This window comes from Mustelus asterias, unplaced genomic scaffold (assembly GCF_964213995.1).
Source record: "Mustelus asterias unplaced genomic scaffold, sMusAst1.hap1.1 HAP1_SCAFFOLD_1836, whole genome shotgun sequence".
In the NCBI taxonomy this organism is placed as follows: domain Eukaryota; kingdom Metazoa; phylum Chordata; class Chondrichthyes; order Carcharhiniformes; family Triakidae; genus Mustelus; species Mustelus asterias.
Window position 1 is genome coordinate 35,528 of NW_027591781.1, and position 19,989 is coordinate 55,516.

Genomic DNA, 19,989 nt, shown 5'->3' on the forward strand with positions numbered 1-19,989 from the left:
TTGGTAAACCGATGGAGAAGATCCTGAGGGACAGGATATATGAGCATTTAGAGAGGTTTAGTATGCTCAAGAATGCTCAGCATGGCTTTGTCAAGGGCAGATCGTGCCTTACGAGCCTGGTGGAGTTCTTCGAAAATGTGACTAAACACATTGACGAAGGGAAGGCAGTAGATGTGGTTTATATGGATTTTAACAAGGCGTTCGATAAGGTCCCCCATGCAAGGCTTTTAGAAAAAGTGAGAGGGCATGGGATCCAAGGGGTTGCTGCCCTGTGGATCCAGAACTGAGTTGCCCAAAGGAGGCAGAGAGTGTGTATAGATGGGTCTTTTTCTAAATGGAGGTCGGTCACCAGTGGTGTGAACAAAGAACAAAGAACAATACAGCACAGGAACAGGCCCTTCGGCCCTCCAAGCCCGCGCCGCTCCCCGGTCCAGGATTGAATCCTGAATCCAGGATCCCCGCCCAATTTTCCAGCCTATCTACATACCAATATCCTATCCACCGAGCTTTCCCTCACAGCTACGATGCTTTGTTCATCACAACCTATTAACTCACCCCCACCCCCCCATTCCAGACCATGTGATCTCCAGGGAGAGGCGAAAACCCAGAGTGAAAACCCCAGGGCCAATATGGGGGAAAAAAAATCTGGGAAATTCCTCTCCGACCCCCTGAGGCGATCGAAACGAGTCCAGGAGATCACACTGGCCCTGATCAGAAAATGCTTCCCAACCCTATTCATTTCCACTTCGGCTTTACGAACACCATCTGAATTCCCTGCCCCCGAGACAGGTTCCCAACTATCCGCAGTCTCGCTCTGTACTGGCACCAGCAAGATGATCATAGAATGAAGCCTGCTACGCTCCTTGCATTGAAGTATAAGCACTCCAGACCTCCAGGCCCAGTGAGGTCGTCCTCCCCCAGAGTGCTCTTCTTCTTTGCCAGCCTTGTCCCAGCCCCAAGCTCGTCCCCAGCCTCCACACTTGTAGACCTAATATTTTGATCCCCACCCCCCTGCCATACTAGTTTAAACCCCCCCGAACTGCACTAGCAAAGCTCCCAGCCAGGATATTTGTGCCCTTCCAACTTAGTTGTGACCCCTCCCTCTTGTACAGGTGCCATCCTCTCCTGAAAACTTCCCATTGATCTATGAAAATGAAGCCCTCCCTCCTGGACCAGTCCTTTAGCCAGGCATTCATTTGTACCAACTCCCTATTCTTAGTCTCACTGGCACGAGGCATTGGGAGCAGCCCAGAGATGGCCACCCTCGTGACCCTACTTTTTAACCTATTTCCCAACTCCCTGAATTGCTCTCTTAGGACCCCCCTACTCTTCCTATTTACGTCATTTCCACCAATGTGTATAATGACATCCGTTTCTTTATCTTCCCCTTTTAATATGCCTCCTATCCGCTCGGAGACATCCGTGACCCCAGCACCAGGTAGGCAGACTACCATCCTGGAGTCCCGTTCGCACCCACAGAATCGCCTGTCTGTGCCTCTAACTGATGCATCCCCCACCACTATCACTCTCCTAACCCCTCTCTTCCCTTTCCGGGCCACAGAGCCTGACTGTGTGCCAGTGACCTGGTCACTGTGTCTTACCCCTGGAGAGGCACACTCCTCCACACTATCTAAAACAATATACCTGTTTTGGAGTGGGGCAACCACAGGTGACCCCTCTTCTAACTGTTCACTCCCCTCCCCTCTCACACCTGTCACCAAGCCCTTCCTATTATGAGAGACAGCCACTGGAGTACTCTCTGGTACTTTACCCTTCTGCCCTTTACTCCTAACTGTGACCCACGTGTCATTCTCCCGATGCCCCGGTGTAACTAGTTGCCTATAACTCATGTCAATTTTTCTCCCATTTTCCCTGACTAGACTAAGGTCAGCGATCTGCAGCTCCAGTTCCATGACACGGTCCCTCAAGAGCTGCAGTTCCACGCACCTGGCACATATGTGAACCTCTGGGAAGCTAGGTGTTTGCAGGAACTCCCACATCCCACATCGGAAGCACTGAACTGGCCGATCACTCATACCTGCCCTTATCCTTTATAGGGTTGGATAAAAAATAACTAGCCTTGCCTCGCCCTTTCAGCCCAAGCCCTGTGAGCCAAAGCCCTTATAGTTCACACTCTGCTTCCCACTCACTCCACTGCCCGCTCCCGACGCTGCCCGCTGTATAGTGCAGCCGGCTTTTTATGCTCCCGGCGAACGCCCCAGGTAACTGCCTTTTATACTAAGACTCAACCTCCCAGAATCCCCTTCAGCTGACCTCACTTCCTCAATTCAAAACCCTGAAAAAAGCCCGCGAAATATACAAGGAATACCCTTAAATGAATAAATGAATAATTAAATCACTTCTTTGCTTACTCTCAGCACTCCTGCTAAGACTCTCTCCCCCAGTCTCACTCCAGTCAAACAAACTGGAGTGTGTGCCCCAGGGATCTGTTCTGGGACCCTTGCTGTTTGTCATTTTCATAAATGACCTGGATGAGGAAGCGGAGGGATGGGTTGGTAAGTTTGCCGACGACGCGAAGGTTGGTGGGGTTGTGGATAGTCTGGAGGGATGTCAGAAGTTACAGAGGGACATAGATAGGATGCAAGATTGGGCTGACAAGGGGCAGATGGACTTCAACCCAGATAAATGCGTCGTGGTCCATTTTGGCAGGTCAAATGGGATGAAGGAGTACAATATAAAGGGAAAGACTCTTAGTACTGTAGAGGATCAGAAGGAGCTTGGGGTCCGGGTCCATAGGACTCTGAAATCGGCCCCGCAGGTGGAGGAGGTGGTTAAGAAGGCATATGGTGTGCTGGCCTTTATCAATCGAGGGATTGAGTTTAGGAGTCCGGGGATAATGATGCAGCTATATAAGACCCTCGTCAGACCCCACTTGGAGTACTGTGCTCAGTTCTGGTCGCCTCATTACAGGAAGGATGTGGAAAAGATTGAAAGGGTGCAGAGGAGATTTACAAGGATGTTGCCTGGATTGAGTGGCATGCCTTATGAGGATAGGCTGAGGGAGCTCGGTCTTTTCTCCTTGGAGAGACGAAGGATGAGAGGAGACCTAATGGAGGTGCTTAAGATGTTGAGAGGCATAGATCGGGTGGACTCTCAGAGGCTTTTTCCCAGGGTGGAAATGGCTGCTACAAGAGGACACAGGTTTAAGGTGCTGGGGGGTAGGTACAGGGGAGATGTTCGGGGGAAGTTTTTCACACAGAGGGTGATGGGCGAGTGGAATCGGCTGCCGTCAGTGGTGGAGGAGGCAAACTCAGTAGGGTCTTTTAAGAGACTCCTGGATGAGTACATGGGACTTAATAGGATCGAGGGTTATAGGTAGGTCTAGAAGGTAGGGATGTGTTCGGCACAACTTGTGCGCCAAAGGGCCTGTTTGCGCTGTAGTTTTTCTATGTTTCTAAGACCCCCCCCCACCCTCCTTCTAAACTCCAATGAGTACAGACCCAGAGTCCTCAACTGTTCCTCATACAACAAACTCTTCATTCCAGCAATCTCTGGACCCTTTCAAAGGCCAGCACATCCTTCCTTTGATATGGGGCCCAAAACTGCTCACAATACTCCAAATGGGGTCTGACCAGAGCCTTATACAGCCTCAGATGTACTTCCGTGCTCTTGTATTCTAGCCCTCTCGACATGAATGCTAACATTGCATTTGCCTTCCTAACAGTCGACTGAACCTGCACGTTAACCACTCCCAAGTCCCTTTGTGTTTCTGATTTCCTGAGCATTTTCCCATTTAGAAAATAGTCTCTGCCTCCATTCCTCCTTCCAAAATGCATAACCTCACACTTTTCTGCATTGTATTCCATCTGCCACTTCTTTGCCCACTCTCCTAACCTGTCCAAATCCTTCTGCAGCCCCCCTGCTTCCTCAATATTACCTGTCCCTCTACAGATCTTTGTATCATCTGCAAACTTCGCAACAGTGCCTTCAGTTCCTTCTTCCAAATGGTTAATGTATATTGTGAAAAGTTGTGGTCCCAGCACTAACCCCTGAGGCACACTAGTCACCGGCTGCCATCCTGAAAAAGACCCCTTATCCCCACTCTCTGCCTTCTGCCAATCAGCCAATCCTCTATCCATGCCAAGGATCTTACCCTTAACACCATAAGCGCTTAACTTATTTAACAGTCTCCTATGCGGCACCTTGTCAAAGGCCTTTTGGCAATCTAAATAAATCATGTCCACTGGTTCTCCTTTATTTAACATCCTTGTTACCTCCTCAAAGAACTCTAACAGATTTGTTGGACATGACCTCCCCTTGACGAAGCCGTGCTGACTCAGTCTTATTTTATCATGCACTCCCAAGTACTCCGCAATATCATCTTTAATAATGGACTCTAAAATCTTGTCAATGACCGAAGTCAAGCTAACCTGCCTATAATTTCCTGTCTGCTGCCTCCCTCCCTTCTTAAACAGCGGTGTTACATTAGCTGCTTTCCAGTCCTCTGGTACCTTCCCTGCCTCCAGTGAGTCCTGAAAGATCACCACCAATGCCTCCACAATGCCAACACAGGGCAGCACGGTAGCACAGTGGCTAGCACTGCTGCTTCACAGCTCCAGGGTCCCGGGTTCGATTCCCGGCTCGGGTCACTGTCTGTGTGGAGTTTGCACATTCTCCTCGTGTCTGCGTGGGTTTCCTCCGGGTGCTCCGGTTTCCTCCCACCTTCCCAAAGATGTGCGGGTTAGGTTGATTGGCCAGGTTAAAAAAATTGCCCCTTAGATTCCTGGGATGCGTAGGTTAGAGGGATTAGTGGGTAAAATATGTGGGGGTAGGGCCTGGGTGGGATTGTAGTCGGTGCAGACTCGATGGGCCAAATGGCCTCCTTCTGCACTGTAGGGTTTCTATGATTCCTATGAATTTCCTCAGCTAACTCTTTTAGGACCCTGGGGTGTATTCCATCTGGTCCAGGTGACTTATCTACCTTCAAACCTTTCAGTTTCCTCAGAACCTTCTCCTTAGTGATGGCCACTACACTCACCTGTGTCCCCTGGAGCTCTGGCATCCCACTGGTGTCTTCCACCGTGAAGACTGATGCAAAGTAACTATTCAGTTCCTCTCCATTTCTTTGTTTCCTATATTACCTCTCCAACTTCATTTTCCAGTGGTCCAATGGTTATTTTTGCCTCTCTCTTACCTTTCGATATACTTAAAGCTGACTCAGACAGATTATTATTGGCAAGGGAGTCAATGATTAAGGGGAGCAGGTAGAAATTGGTGTTAAGGCCAAAATCAGATCAGCTGTGATCCTATTGAACAAGCTCAAGGGGCAAAATGGTCTATTCCTATTTCTTATGTTATGAGTCCAACATAAAGAGAATGATGCCCAGACTGAGCCCTGTGCAAGGAGTAGGGGGAGCAATTCCTGAGCCTGACACATGGTGGGGGGAGGGGGTGGCACCTCCAGCAAGCCTGGCTGATTTCAGTTTGAAAGGAGAATTCAGTCACCATCATTGTAGCAAGCTATGTTTATCACAAAAAGACACCATACAGGCCCAAGCTCATTAGATCAGTCCGTGTAAAACATGCAGCGCCAAAAACTTTCAGTTCTTACTTTGTTCTTTAATTGCAGAAGTTTTTCTGGTTTTTTGCTGATTGGCAGGACATCTCCAGGGTTTCCTAAGGCAGTGAGGAACAGAAATTACACGATGCAGGACATGAGATACAATGAAAACAAATCTGGATAAACTGGACAGAAGCATTAGCAGAAAGTCCACAAAAATGGGCAAAATTGAAAGTGGGCCTGGTGTGGGACAGGTTCAGAATCACAGCAGAAATTAGGAGCAACACAAGCTGGTGCTCCTTGAATGAGCAGAGAAATTAATATCATATGAGCCAGAGGCAAATATATATTTAGGGCACACAAGTTTAACACAAGGCATTGTGTATGATGGTATAGAGACATTGAAGTGTACAGTGTACACTTGATTTCAACCAATGAGGGCTGATGGAAGCTGAGACTGTGTTGTGAAATAGTCGGTTGCTTCTGTTAGTAACACCAGACTGTTTGTAATAGTGTTAAGTCCCAGTCAATATTAATTTTAATGATTCTCAAGTTGCTCAATTTTATACAGGATAATCCAGTCCGTATGTTTAAAAACAGAAAAGTACAGCACAGGAACAGGCCCTTCGGTCCTCCAAGCCTGTGCCGATCATGATTCCCGAACTAAACTGAAAAAAACCCTCTGCCCTTACTCAGCCCATATCCCTCTATTCCCTCCCTATTCATGGACCCATCCAGAAAACTTTTAAATGTTAAGGCACATGTTAATGTGCCTGCTTCCACCACCTCCTCTGGCAGTGCGCTCCAGACACTCAGTTTATGGAGTTCAATCATAAAAATGACAGCAGAGAGAATGTTTAACCTTTTTAGCTGGAACCATAACTCTAATCTCATCACTATCCTCCTCTTTACAAAAATTTAGCAAATTTTGTCTTCACTGATGATGCAGTTGTCGCCACAATTGTAACTTATCGTAAAGTATTTAATCTGCAAAAAATCCATCTACCCACTCCCTTTATTCTTCTCCCCTCAGTCTATCCTTGTTCCCGATTTATCAACCAATGGAAATAAACATTTATTTAATGATTAAGATGAAATAGAAAATAATTTAGTAAGGAACCTAGTTGAATACATAAAGTAGAGAACTGAAAAGCAAAAGGCGGCGGCAGAGAATGGCAGAATAGATTAGAATAATGGCAAACATGAAAGAGAAGCCAAAAGGATGGGACTGAAATGGAGATTTTCTTGGACACAGAGGACAAGACTGAGGCACTGAATGAGTACAATGCATCTGCTTTCACTGGGAAAGGGATACCACAAAGCGTGTGACAGAAAATTCCAAAGGACAAAAATATATAAAAAGGAGCAATTTAAAAGTACTCAAAGGTACTACTAGTCTGAACATGATGCATCCTAGTTATTGTGAGTAGTAAGGGTGAAAATTGCTGAGACTGTGGTTACAATCTTCCAATCCTCCTTAGATATGGCAGGACTTCAGAACTGAATGTTACACCATTGTTCAAACAAAGGGTAGAGGGATAAAGAGGGGTACAGAGCACTCAGCTTAATGCAAGCGATGGGGAAACTTTTAGAGACAATAATCTAATACAACATTAATTGGCACTTGGGAAAGGAAGGCTTAATGAGTGCCAGCGTAGATTTGTTAACTTGTGTTTGAGTTAATTTGATTGAATACTTTGATGACATAATGGAGAGAACTGTTGTGTAAATGGAACAAAGAACAAAGAACAGTACAGCACAGGAAACAGGCCCTTCGGCCCTCCAAGCCTGTGCCGCTCCTTGGTCCAACTAGACCAATCGTTTGTATCCCTCCATTCCCAGGCTGCTCATGTGACTATCCAGGTAAGTCTTAAACGATGTCAGCGTGCCTGCCTCCACCACCCTACCTGGCAGCGCATTCCAGGCCCCCACCACCCTCTGTGTAAAAAACGTCCCTCTGATGTCTGAGTTATACTTCGCCCCTCTCAGCTTGAGCCCGTGACCCCTCGTGATCGTCACCTCCGACCTGGGAAAAAGCTTCCCACTGTTCACCCTATCTATACCCTTCATAATCTTGTATACCTCTATTAGATCTCCCCTCATTCTCCGTCTTTCCAAGGAGAACAACCCCAGTCTACCCAATCTCTCCTCATAGCTAAGACCCTCCATACCAGGCAACATCCTGGTAAACCTTCTCTGCACTCTCTCCAACGCCTCCACGTCCTTCTGGTAGTGCGGCGACCAGAACTGGACGCAGTACTCCAAATGTGCCCTAACCAGCGTTCTATACAGCTGCATCATCAGACTCCAAAGATGCTTCACAAAATTCCACAATACACTTGTCAGAAAAATTGAAGCCTATGGGGTTGAAGAGACAGCGATAGCATGGACACAAATTTGGCTAAAAAACAGAAAACAAAGAGGAGTATTGATGAACAGCTGTTTTTCAGACTGGACCAGGGCGCACAGCGATGGGCCAGGGCGCACAGCGATGGGCCAGGGCGCACAGCGACGGGCCAGGGCGCACAGCGACGGGCCAGGGCGCACAGCGACGGGCCAGGGCGCACAGCGACGGGCCAGGGCGCACAGCGACGGAACAGGGCGCACAGCGACGGAACAGGGGGCACAGCGATGCTCCCGAATGGTTGGCAAGGACCTCCTTTTTTCTTTTTTATGGGATGTGGGCATCGCTAACAAAGTCATCATTTGTTGCCCATCCCTAACTGTCCTTGAACCAAGTGGCTTTCTAGGCCATTGTAGAAGTAGTTAAGTAAACCACATTTCTTATGATCTGGAGTCAAATGTAGGCCAGACCAGGTAAGAATGCCAGGTTTCCTTCCCTAAAGCACATCAATGAACCAGATTGGTTTTTACAATGATAGCGTCATGGTCGTGACAGGCTGGGCGCCCCTGGAGTACAAGCCACCGTGACAGGCTGGGCCCCGGATCACCAGCCACCGTGATAGGCTGGGCCCCGGATCACCAGCCACCGTGATAGGCTTGGCCTCTGGATTACCAGCCACCGTGATAGGCTGGGCCTCTGGAGTACCAGCCACCGTGATAGGCTGGGCCTCTGGAGTACCAGCCACCGTGATAGGCTGGGCCTCTGGATTACCAGCCACCGTGATAGGCTGGGCCTCTGGATTACCAGCCACCGTGATAGGCCGGGCCTCTGGATTACCAGCCACCGTGATAGGCCGGGCCTCTGGATTACCAGCCACCGTGATAGGCTGGGCCTCTGGATTACCAGCCACCGTGATAGGCTGGGCCTCTGGATTACCAGCCACCGTGATAGGCCGGGCCTCTGGATTACTAACTTTGTTTTTTTAAGAATATTTTTATTGGAAGTTTTCCATTTTACACTTGCCACAAAACATCCCCAAAATCTGGGAGCGTCGTGACCATTATTCCACTAAAGATACGGAAAAGACCAGCAAAGTCATACAGATTATTCCAATTATCAACCATTGAAATAATTGTAGTCAGTGTTTCTTCTCTTACAGATAAAGAAAGGAAACCATAGAGTGATCTCATGATAACACCGCAAGCACATGGCCCCCCGGTCCCCCTCCACACAGAGACAGAGCTACACAATACACAGGATCCCTAAGGGATAATATACAACCAACCGGTGCCTAACAACATCCCAGGATCTCTAAGTAATGAAAGGATAATCCAGAAAAAGGGGACCATCGGGATACCGTCATCAGTATAGGATGTGGCATGTCTGCGTGCGTTCTCATATACAGGAACCAGTAAGCCAAGGAATCATACACCTCACCTAGGCTCGCAACACTACAAACCTCCTTCCTCTCCAGCCATATCAGAGGCACTGATCAGGCTCCCCAAGACCGGAAACCTTAAACCATTTTCCACCAAGGAAGCTCCACTAACAAGAAGAGTCTTCAAGACACCCATCAACAGGGTATCGCAGGGAGAAATACGACCTTCCTCCTCCCAACGAAACAAGGAAAACCATCCAGGATCAACTATAACAAATCGTGGCCCACATCAACACCCCACCCATCTGGATGCAGAAAGGAAGCCCCAAAGAGAAAGGGGAGCATCGGGATTATCCAACTGACGCCAGATGCAGATTTTCCACCTACACTTTCACAGGAAGGAAACCAAGAACAGAACAGCATAACGTCACAAAGAACAGGCCTCTCAGGAGAGCCCAAAACTAGGAGTCTGGAGTTTCCACATAATAAGACCACTCGGAGTAGGCGACCTACTCCTCCAACCAAAGAAAGACTCCAACAACCCTGAACTGAAGCCCTCAGGCTTGTACTCGGGCTCACAACCAACAGGACACTACATCCCCGGGGGAACCAGGCCTCAGGAGAGAAAGCAGTCCAGAAATTCCCAAAAGGGAATATCTTGGGGGAGGGCAACCCCCGTCCCCCGTCCAACATACCCTCCACCTGAGACAGATAAACACAGCCACTGCTGCCCTAACCTGATCAACAACTCCCTAACATAAGGGCCACAAACCAAGAATATTTTCATCACTCTATTACATTGAATAAAGCTAACTTCCCCTTTCTCTAGGTACCTCAAATCCCGCTATCAGCGGGATTTGATCCATTTCCCGCCCAGAGAAAAGCCCAACAATTGGATAATATGCCCACCAACTCCTCCATGTGCCAAGCAAATAATCACTGCGACTACCTGTGAAGCCAAACCAAAGTAATAATCAAACCAACTAGACCATATTTATTTTATTATTTATTTATCAGTGTCACAAGTAAGGCTTACATTAACACTGCAATGAAGTTACTGTGAAAATCCCCTAGTCACCACGCTCCAGCGCCTGTTCGGGTACACTGAGGGAGAATTTAGACTGGCCAATGCACCTAACCTGCACGTCTTTCGGACTGTGGGAGGAAATCCACGCAGACACGGAGAGAACGTACAAACTCCGCATAGACAGTGGCCCAAGCTGGGAATCGAACCTGGATTCCTGGTGCTATGAGGCAGCAGTGCTAACCACTGTCACCGTGCTGCCAGTGGTATAGACTAGATATTTATCTCGACTAGATATCCAAGGATTAGCCAACCGTTCCCAGGCGTACACCAGAGCAAATTCTCCACTCTCAGCAACACCAGAGACACCAATGACAAAAAAAGGGCCCAGTCTTTTCCAGGATATATGATCTGTCTGTATCTTCATAGGAAAGCAACAAGGATTCTCAAATCACAACATAACAAAAATACAAATGAAAAACACAACCCCAATAATTCTAACAGGGGTTTTCCTCACCCATTAAGATTATAATACCATCCAACCATTTCTACACCAAACCACCCACCTGCCACCCTGCTGTAGCGCTACTCATCTTATCTAAAAAAAGAAAAAGTACTAAAAATTGACTCCCTCAGTGTAAACGCAAGGATTATAGTATATAAAAAATAAGCCAGGTAAATGCTGGTTTCTGGAGAAGCCAGCTTTGTACAATTTTCAATGTATTTACACCAGCCTGGCCTACCACTGAACCCACCTTGGGAGATCCTGGTTTAGAGAGAGTAGATAAGATAAATGGTTCAACAGCCACTGGACACAGATTTTAAGTAATTGACAAAAGAGTCAGCAGAAATGAGGAAAAATGTTTTACACACAAGCTGCCTTGAGATGGAATGCATCATCGTAAAGAGGAATGGCAGCCAATTTAAAAGGAACTTAAGAGTGAATTAGATAAATACTTGAAGGGATAAATTGGCAGGGTTATGTGGAAAGAGAGAGAGACTGGGATTTTTTGGACAGCTTTTTCAAAAAGCCTGCAAAGGTACGAAGGGCCAAATGGAATTCTGTTGTGCCGTATGGTCTATAATTCAAGTCATTCCAAACTTACCATAATTCTCAAAGATTCTCCGATCCTCCATCCTATTATTTAAGGGACAACACCGCAGCCACGGCACCACCGAGCCAAGTCCAAAGTGGACTGTAAGCCACACAGTAGCAGAGAGCAATAGCCTGCTTGGTTTCACATTGTGCCCACAGCATGGACTATGCCATTACCATTCAGCATCCTCAGTTGTACCTCATTTCATTCTGCTACTGTGTTTCCAATTTTATAGAACATTGCTCTTAATTAACTTTTTAAAGAATGCTTTAATGGGACTTGGGTGCCACTGGCTAGGCCAGAATTTTGCCCATCCGTAGTTGCCCTCGAGAGCAAATTAAATCTGTATTATCATCATTATTCCCAGCGTGGCTGACTAAACATTACCTTTACCTGTGGCTCCAGGGCTGCCCAATTGCCATAACTCCAGCTGCTCTGGGAACTGAAACAGGAGCAGATTTACCCTCCGGCTGCAACACACCAGGTTTCGCTGTGGAGAGGTCAAGGAATTGAATTAAAGATTTACTTGCCTCTTTCACATCCCCTCCCGCCACATACACAGCAAGCTTCATTGCAGCCACGAGAGCAGGCTGATTAGCACAAGCTATTAAGTCAAGGAACAATTTCCAACCAATCATTCTCTATATTGTAACCGTTGCTAATTTCACCACCTACAGGCAACAAACCCGTTTCTACTCATCGTTCCCCAATTCCTTTTGTCCCAAAGGCTGCTAGACTCTGGCTCATCTCCGGCATCCTACTATTTAAAGTGTAGAGTCATATGGCACAGACGGAGGCCATTCGACACATCGATCTCATGCCTGTTCTCGCTGGAGAAATCCAATCAATCCCATTCCCCACTCTATTTCTGTGGCCCTGCAAATTCACTTCCTTCAAGTACCCATCCAATTTCTTTCCGGGGGTTGGGCAATAAATGCTGGCCAGCCAGTGACACCCATGTGAATTGGCACAGGGTCAATAAGATTGAGGTAAATGCGTGGCTCACAGATTGGTGTGGGAGGAATGGGTTTGAATTCATGGGACATTAGCACCAGTATTGGGGAAGATGGGACCTGTTCAGATGGGATGGTCTTTGTCTGAATCGTGCTGGGACCAGAGTCCTGGCGAATCATATAACCAGGGCTGTAAATAGGGCTTTAAACTAAATAGTGGGGGGGGAGGGTTCAGGGGTATGGGGAATTACAAAATCAAAGGTAAAGGAGAGGGTACAAGTGCAGGTGAATGATGAGGACATTCATCTAGTTAAAGGAGTCAAGGGCTCAGGCAGGGTAAAAAAGGTGACAAACACAAGAAGGTCAACGCAGTGCAAGGAGATGGTCTGGGGAAGGATAACCAGTTTGCGACAGGTAGGGACAGAGCATGCAATCAAAAGAATGCACTAACAAATCGGGTCCATATAAAGGCTAGCATAAAGACACTTTACCTGAATGCACGTAGCATTCGAAACAAAGTGAATGAGTTGATGGCACAAATCAGTACAAATGGGTATGATCTAGTGGCCATTACAGAAACGTGGTTGCAGGGTGACCAGGACTGGGAACTGAATATCCAGGGGTATCAGACATTTTGGAAGGATAGGCAGGAAGGAAAAGGAGGTGGGGTAGCTCTGTTAATTTAAGATAACATCAGGGCAGTAGTGAGAGATGATATAGGCTCTAAGGAGCAGAATGTGGAATCGTTGTGGGTGGAGAGAAGGAATAGTAGGGGGAGAAAGTCACTGGTGGGCGTGGTCTATAGGCCCCCAAATAATAACTTTGAGGTGGGTCAGGCGATAAACAAGCAAATAATGGATGCGTGCAAAAACGGAACAGCAATAATCATGGGGGATTTTAACCTGCATATTGATTGGTTGACTCAAGTCCTGGCGGGAAGGTTGGCTAAGGCTACTGGAGAGACTTTAAACTAGAAAGGTTGGGGGGAGGGAATCGAAATGAGGGGACTGAGAGCGAGGAGGTTAGCTCGCAAATAGATAAGGAATGTCAACAGGGTAAGAGGGAGGTTAGACGAGTGATGGAGAAGGGAAGTGCTCAGGCTGAAGGTCTGAGATGTGTCTATTTTAATGCCAGGAGTGTAGTGAATAAAGTGGATGAGCTTAGAGCGTGGATTGCTGCTTCGAATTGTGATGTGGTGGCCATTACGGAGACTTGGATGTCTCAGGGACAGGACTGGGTGCTTCAGGTGCCGGGTTTTAGATGTTTCAGGAAGGACAGGGAGGGAGGCAAGAGAGGGGGGAGGAGTGGCACTGTTGATCAGGGATAGTGTCACGGCTGTAGAGAAGGTGGACGCCGTGGAGGGATTGACTACGGAGTCTCTGTGGGTGGAGGTTAGGAACAGGAAGGGGTCGGTAACTTTGCTGGGTGTTTTCTATAGGCCGCCCAATAGTAACAGAGATGTTGAGGAGCAGATGGGGAAACAGATCCTGGAGAGATGTAGGAATAACAGAGTTGTCGTGATGGGAGATTTTAATTTCCCAAACATAGATTGGAATATCCCTAGGGCTAGGGGTTTGGATGGAGAGGAGTTTGTTAGGTGTGTCCAGGAGAGTTTCCTGACACAGTATGTGGATAAGCCTACTAGAGGAGAGGCTGTACTTGATCTGGTGCTGGCTAATGAACCTGGACAGGTGGAGGATCTCTCGGTGGGTGAGCATCTTGGGGATAGCGATCATAATTCTATCTCCTTCACGATAGCATTGGAAAGAGATAGGATCAGGCAGGCTAGGAAAGTGTTTCTCTGGAGTAAAGGGAAATACAGTGTCATCAGGGAGGAAATTAGACGGGTAAATTGGAAGGAGGCATTCTTGGGGAAAAGTACCGAAGGAAAGTGGAGGCTTTTCAAGGAATGTTTGTCTGGAGCTCTGCATGACAACGTTCCGATGAGACAGGGGGGTGTTGGTAGGGTACGGGAACCGTGGTGCACGAAGGTTGTGATGAACCTGGTGAATAAGAAAAGAGAGGCGTACAGAAGGTTCAGAGAGCTAGGAGGTGTTAAGGATTTAGAGGAGTATACGGGATGTAGGAAGGAGCTTAAGAAGGAAATTAGGAGAGCGAGAAGGGGTCATGAGAAGACCTTGGCGGGTAAGATTAAGGAGAATCCCAAGGCTTTCTACAAATATGTCAAGAGTAAAAGGATGAGATGTGAAGGCATAGGACCCTTAAAAGGTGAAGGGGGAAAAGTTTGTGCGGAACCGTTAGAAATGGCGGAGCTGCTTAATGAATACTTTACCTCGGTATTCACGGTGGAAAGGGATCTGGGTGGTTGTACTGCTGGTTTGCGGTGGACAGAAAGGATCGAGCATGTGGACATAAAGAAAGAGGATGTGTTGGAACTATTGAATGGCATCAAGGTTGGTAAGTCGCCGGGACCGGATGGGATGTACCCCAGGTTACTGTGGGAGGCGAGGGAGGAGATTGCGGAGCCTTTGGCGATGATCTTTGCATCGTCGATGGAGACGGGAGAGGTTCCGGAGGATTGCAGATGTGGTCCCTATATTCAAGAAAGGGAACAGGGACAGCCCGGGAAATTACCGACCGGTGAGTCTAACCTCAGTGGTTGGTAAGTTGATGGAGAGGATCCTGAGAGACAGGATTTATGATCATCTAGAGAAGTTTAGTATGATCAAAAGTAGTCAGCACGGCTTTGTCAAGGGCAGGTCGTGCCTTACGAGCCTGGTTGAGTTCTTTGAAAATGTGACCAAACACATTGACGAAGGAAGAGCGGTGGATGTGGTCTATATGGACTTCAGCAAGGCGTTCGATAAGGTCCCCCATGCAAGACTTCTTGAGAAAGTGAGAGGGCATGGGATCCAAGGGGCTGTTGCCTTGTGGATCCAGAACTGGCTTGCCTGCAGAAGGCAGAGAGTGGCTGTGGAGGGGTCTTTCTCTGCATGGAGGTCAGTGACCAGTGGAGTGCCCCAGGGATCTGTTCTGGGACCCTTGCTGTTTGTCATTTTCATAAATGACCTGGATGAGGAAGTGGAGGGATGGGTTGGTAAGTTTGCTGACGACACCAAGGTAGGTGGTGTTGTGGATAGTTTGGAGGGATGTCAGAAGTTGCAGCGAGACATAGATAGAATGCAAGACTGGGCGGAGAAGTGGCAGATGGACTTCAACCCGGATAAGTGTGTAGTGATCCATTTTGGCAGATCCAATGGGATGAAGCAGCAGTATAATATGAAGGGTACCATTCTTAGCAGTGTAGAGGATCAGAAGGACCTTGGGGTCCGGGTCCATAGGACTCTTAAATCGGCCTCGCAGGTGGAGGATGCGGTCAAGAAGGCGTATGGCGTACTGGCCTTCATTAATCGAGGGATTGAGTTTAGGAGTCAGGAGATAATGCTGCAGCTTTATAGGAACCTGGTTAGACCCCACTTGGAGTACTGCGCGCAGTTCTGGTCACCTCATTACAGGAAAGATGTTGAAGCCATTGAAAGGGTGCAGAGGAGATTTACAAGGATGTTGCCTGGATTGGGGGGCATGCCTTATGAGGATAGGTTGAGGGAGCTTGGTCTCTTCTCCCTGGAGAGACGAAGGATGAGAGGTGACCTGATAGAGGTTTACAAGATGTTGAGAGGTCTGGATAGGGTAGACTCTCAGAGGCTATTTCCAAGGGCTGAAATGGTTGCTACGAGAGGACACAGGTTTAAGGTGCTGGGGGGTAGGTACAGAGGAGATGTCAGGGGTAAGTTTTTCACTCAGAGGGTGGTGGGTGAGTGGAATCGGCTGACGTCGGTGGTGGTGGAGGCAAACTCGTTGGGGTCTTTTAAGAGACTTCTGGATGAGTACATGGGATTTAATGGGATTGAGGGCTATAGATAGGCCTTGAGGTCGGGATATGATCAGCGCAACTTGTGGGCCGAAGGGCCTGTTTGTGCTGTGGCTTTCTATGTTCTATAAGTCGGAAGTGATGGACTTGAGGAAGAGTTCTTAGAATGCTGGCGGGATAGTTTCCTCGAACAGTATGTTACAGAACCTACGAGGGAACAAGCTATCTTGGATCTGGTCCTGTGTAATGAGACAGGTAAATTTAATGATCTTCTTGTGAGGGATCCTCTTGGGAGGGATCCTCTTGGAATGAGTGATCACAATATGGTTGAATTTCTAATACAAATGGAGGGTGAGAAAGTAGGGTCCCAAACCAGTGTCCTCTGCTTGAACAGAGGGGAGTACAATAGGATGAGGGCACAATTGGCTAATGTAGACTGGGAGCGCAGACTAGTTGGTAGGACAGCTGAGCAACAGTGGCGGATTTTTAAGGAGATTTTTCTCAGTACTCAGCACAAATATATTCCTGTGATAAAGAAGAAATGTAAGAAAAGGGATAACCAGCCGTGGATAACTAAGGAAATAAAGGAGAGTATTAAATTAAAAACTGACGCGTACAGAGTGGCCAAAACTAGTGGGGAATTAGAAGATTGGGAAAGCTTTAAAAACAACAAAGAACTACTAAGAAAGCGATAAAGAAAAGATAGATTATGAAACTAAACTAGCACAAAATATAAAAATTGATAGTAAAAGTTTTTACAAATATATAAAAAGGAAAAGAGTAGCTAAAGTAAATGTTAGAAGGCGAGAAGGGGGATTTAATAATGGGAAACGAGGAAATGGCCGAGGCCTTAAACAAGTTTTTTGTGTCGGTCTTCACAGTAGAGGACACAAATAGCTTACCGAAAATTGACGGTCATGGGACTGTAGGGGGTGAGGTCCTTAAAATGATTACTATTACTAAAGAGGTGGCGCTGGGTAGGCTAATGGGACTAAAGGTAGACAAGCCCCCGGGCCCGGATGGAATGCATCCCAGGGTACTGAAAGAAATGGCAGAAGTAATAGCAGATGCGTTGGTTGTAATTTATCAAAATTCGCTGGACTCTGGGGAAGTGCTGGCTGATTGGAAAACAGCTAATGTGACGCCACGGTTTAAAAAAGGAGGTAGACAAAAGGCGGGTAACTACAGGCCGTAGTTGGGAAATTGCTGGAATCCATCATTAAAGAAGAAATAGCAGGACACCTGGAAAAAAATGGTTCAATCAAGCAGACGCAGCATGGATTCATGAAGGGAAAGTCGTGTTTGACGAATTTACTGGACTTTTATGAAGATGTAACGAGTGCAGTTGACAGAGGGGAACCAGTGGATGTGGTGTTTTTGGAGTTCCAGAAGGCATTTGATAAGGTGCCTCACAAAAGGTTGCTGCAGAAGATTAGGGTACACGGAGTTGGGGGTAAAGCGTTAGCGTGGATTGAGGATTGGCTATCTAACAGGAAGCAGAGAGTTGGAATAAATGGGTGCTTTTCTGGTTGGCAGTTGGTGACTAGTGGTGTGCCGCAGGGATCGGTGCTGGGGCCTCAACTGTTTACCATATACATAGATGATCTGGAGGAGGGGACCGAGTGTAGGGTAACAAAGTTTGGGAATGACATAAAGATGAGTGGGAAAGCGAATTGCGTGGAGGATGCGGAAAGTCTGCAGAGAGATTTGGATAGGCTAAGTGAGTGGGCGAGGATCTGGCAGATGGAGTATAACGTTGACAAGTGTGAGGTTATCCACTTTGGAAGGAATAATAGTAAAATGGACTATTATTTAAATGGTGAAAAATTACAACATGCTACTGTGCAGAGGGACCTGGGGGTCCTTGTGCATGAATCACAAAAACTCAGTTTGCAGGTGCAGCAGGTAATCAAGAAGGCAAATGGAATGTTGGCCTTTATCGCGAAGGGGATGGAGTATAAAAGCAGGGAGGTCTTGCTGCAACTGTACAAGGTACTGGTGAGGCCGCAACTAGAGTACTGTGTGCAATTTTGGTCCCTTTATTTGCGGAAGAATATATTGGCCTTGGAGGGAGTACAGAGAAGGTTCACCAGGTTGATACCGGAGATGGGGGGGTTAGCTTATGAGGAGAGATTGAGTAGATTGGGCCTGTACTTGTTGGAGTTTAGAAGGCTATGGGGAGATCTTATAGAGACATATAAGATAATGAAGGGGCTAGACAGGGTAGAGGCAGAGAGATTCTTTCCACTTAGAAAGGAAACAAGAACTAGAGGACACAGCCTCAAAATAAGGGGAAGTCAGTTTAGAACAGAGTTGAGGAGGAACTTCTTCTCTCAGAGGGTAGTGAATCTCTGGAATTCTCTGCCCATTGAAGCAGTGGAGGCTACCTCGTTAAATATGTTTAAGTCACGGGTAGATAGATTTCTGATCAATAAGGGAATTAGGGGTTATGGGGAATGGGCGGGTAATTGGAACTAAACCACTATCAGATCAGCCTTGATCTTGTTGAATGGTGGGGCAGGCTCAAGGGGCTAGATGGTCTACTCCTATTTCTTATATTCTTATGTCCCAAGATTGAATAAAGAGGAGGCCCATCGTGTCTGTGCCGGCTATTAAGTACCTATTGATTCGAAGCTCATTTTCCAGCACTTGGTCCATAGTCTCGTACACTTTGGTGTTTCAAGTGCTGATTTAAATGCTTCTTCAATGTTGTGAGGGTTCCCACCTCCACCATCCTTTCAGGCAGTGAGTTCCAGATTCCCACCACCCTCTGGGTGAAAAGGTTTTTCCTCAAATCCCCTAAAAATCTCCTGCCCCTCATTTTAAATTTATGCCGCCTGGTTACTGACCCCTCGACTAAGGGCAAATGTTTCTTCCTATCTTCCTTATCCATGTCCCTCATAATTTTGTACACATTAATCAGGTCCCCTCCCCAGCCTTCTCTGCTCTAAGGAAAACAGCCCAGCCTAACCAACCTTTCTTCATAGCTGAAACGCTCCAGCCCAGGCATCACCCCAGTGAATCTTCTCTGCATCCTTCTCGCGCAATTACATCTTTCCTACTCTAGCTGTGGCCAAACCAGCATTTTGTACAGCTCAGAGGATAAGGGGGGAACTTGATAGAGGTTTACAAGATTATGACAAGCTTGGATAGAGTGGATAGTCAGTCTTTTTCCCAAGGTTGAAGTGTCAATTACTCGGGGGCATAGGTTGAAAGTGAGAGGGGAAAGTTTGAGAGAGATGTAAGGGGCAAGTTTTTTTTTTACACAGAGGGCGGTGAATGCCTGGAACACGCTGCCGGAGGAGGTGGTGGGAACAGATTCTATAATAACGTTCAAGAGGCATCTGGATAGATAGATGAACAGGCAGAGAATTAAGGGATATGGACCCAGGTAGAGGCAAGAAAATATTAATTTTAATTTCCCTCACATAGACTGGAAATCGCTTAGGGCTGGGGGCCTGGACGGGGAAGAATTTATAAAATGCGTACAGGAAGGTTCTTTGGAACAATATGTTGACAGTCCAACTAGAGAGGGGGCTATACTGGACCTAGTACTGGGGAATGAGCCCGGTCAGGTCATCAAAGTTGCAGTAGGGGAACATGTGGCAAATAGTGACCACAATTCTGTAAACTTTAGGATAGTAATGGAAAAAGATGAGTGTTGTCCTATGGGTAAGGTGCTGAATTGGGGAAGGCTAACTACAGCCGGATTAGGCAGGATTTGGTGGCTGTTGATTTGGGAGAGGCTGTTCGAGGGTAAATCCACATCTGGCACGTGGGAGTCTTTTAAGGAGCAGTTGATAGGACTGCAGGACAGGCATGTGCCTGGAAAGAGGAAGG

The 19,989-nt window shown here is 47.2% G+C and overlaps 1 protein-coding gene across 1 annotated transcript in view; it reads right to left on the reverse strand.

Annotated features, from left to right (window-relative positions):
* Positions 1-19,989, reverse strand: part of utp4 (UTP4 small subunit processome component) — a 65,322-nt gene that overhangs the window by 27,244 nt on the left and 18,089 nt on the right. Inside the window, exons 8-9 of the mRNA XM_078206847.1 lie at positions 11,758-11,854; positions 5,573-5,637 (exon numbers count right to left, since the gene is read on the reverse strand). Of these exons, the coding sequence (XP_078062973.1) occupies positions 5,573-5,637; positions 11,758-11,854 (162 nt within the window). The remainder of the gene's footprint in view (positions 1-5,572; positions 5,638-11,757; positions 11,855-19,989) is intronic.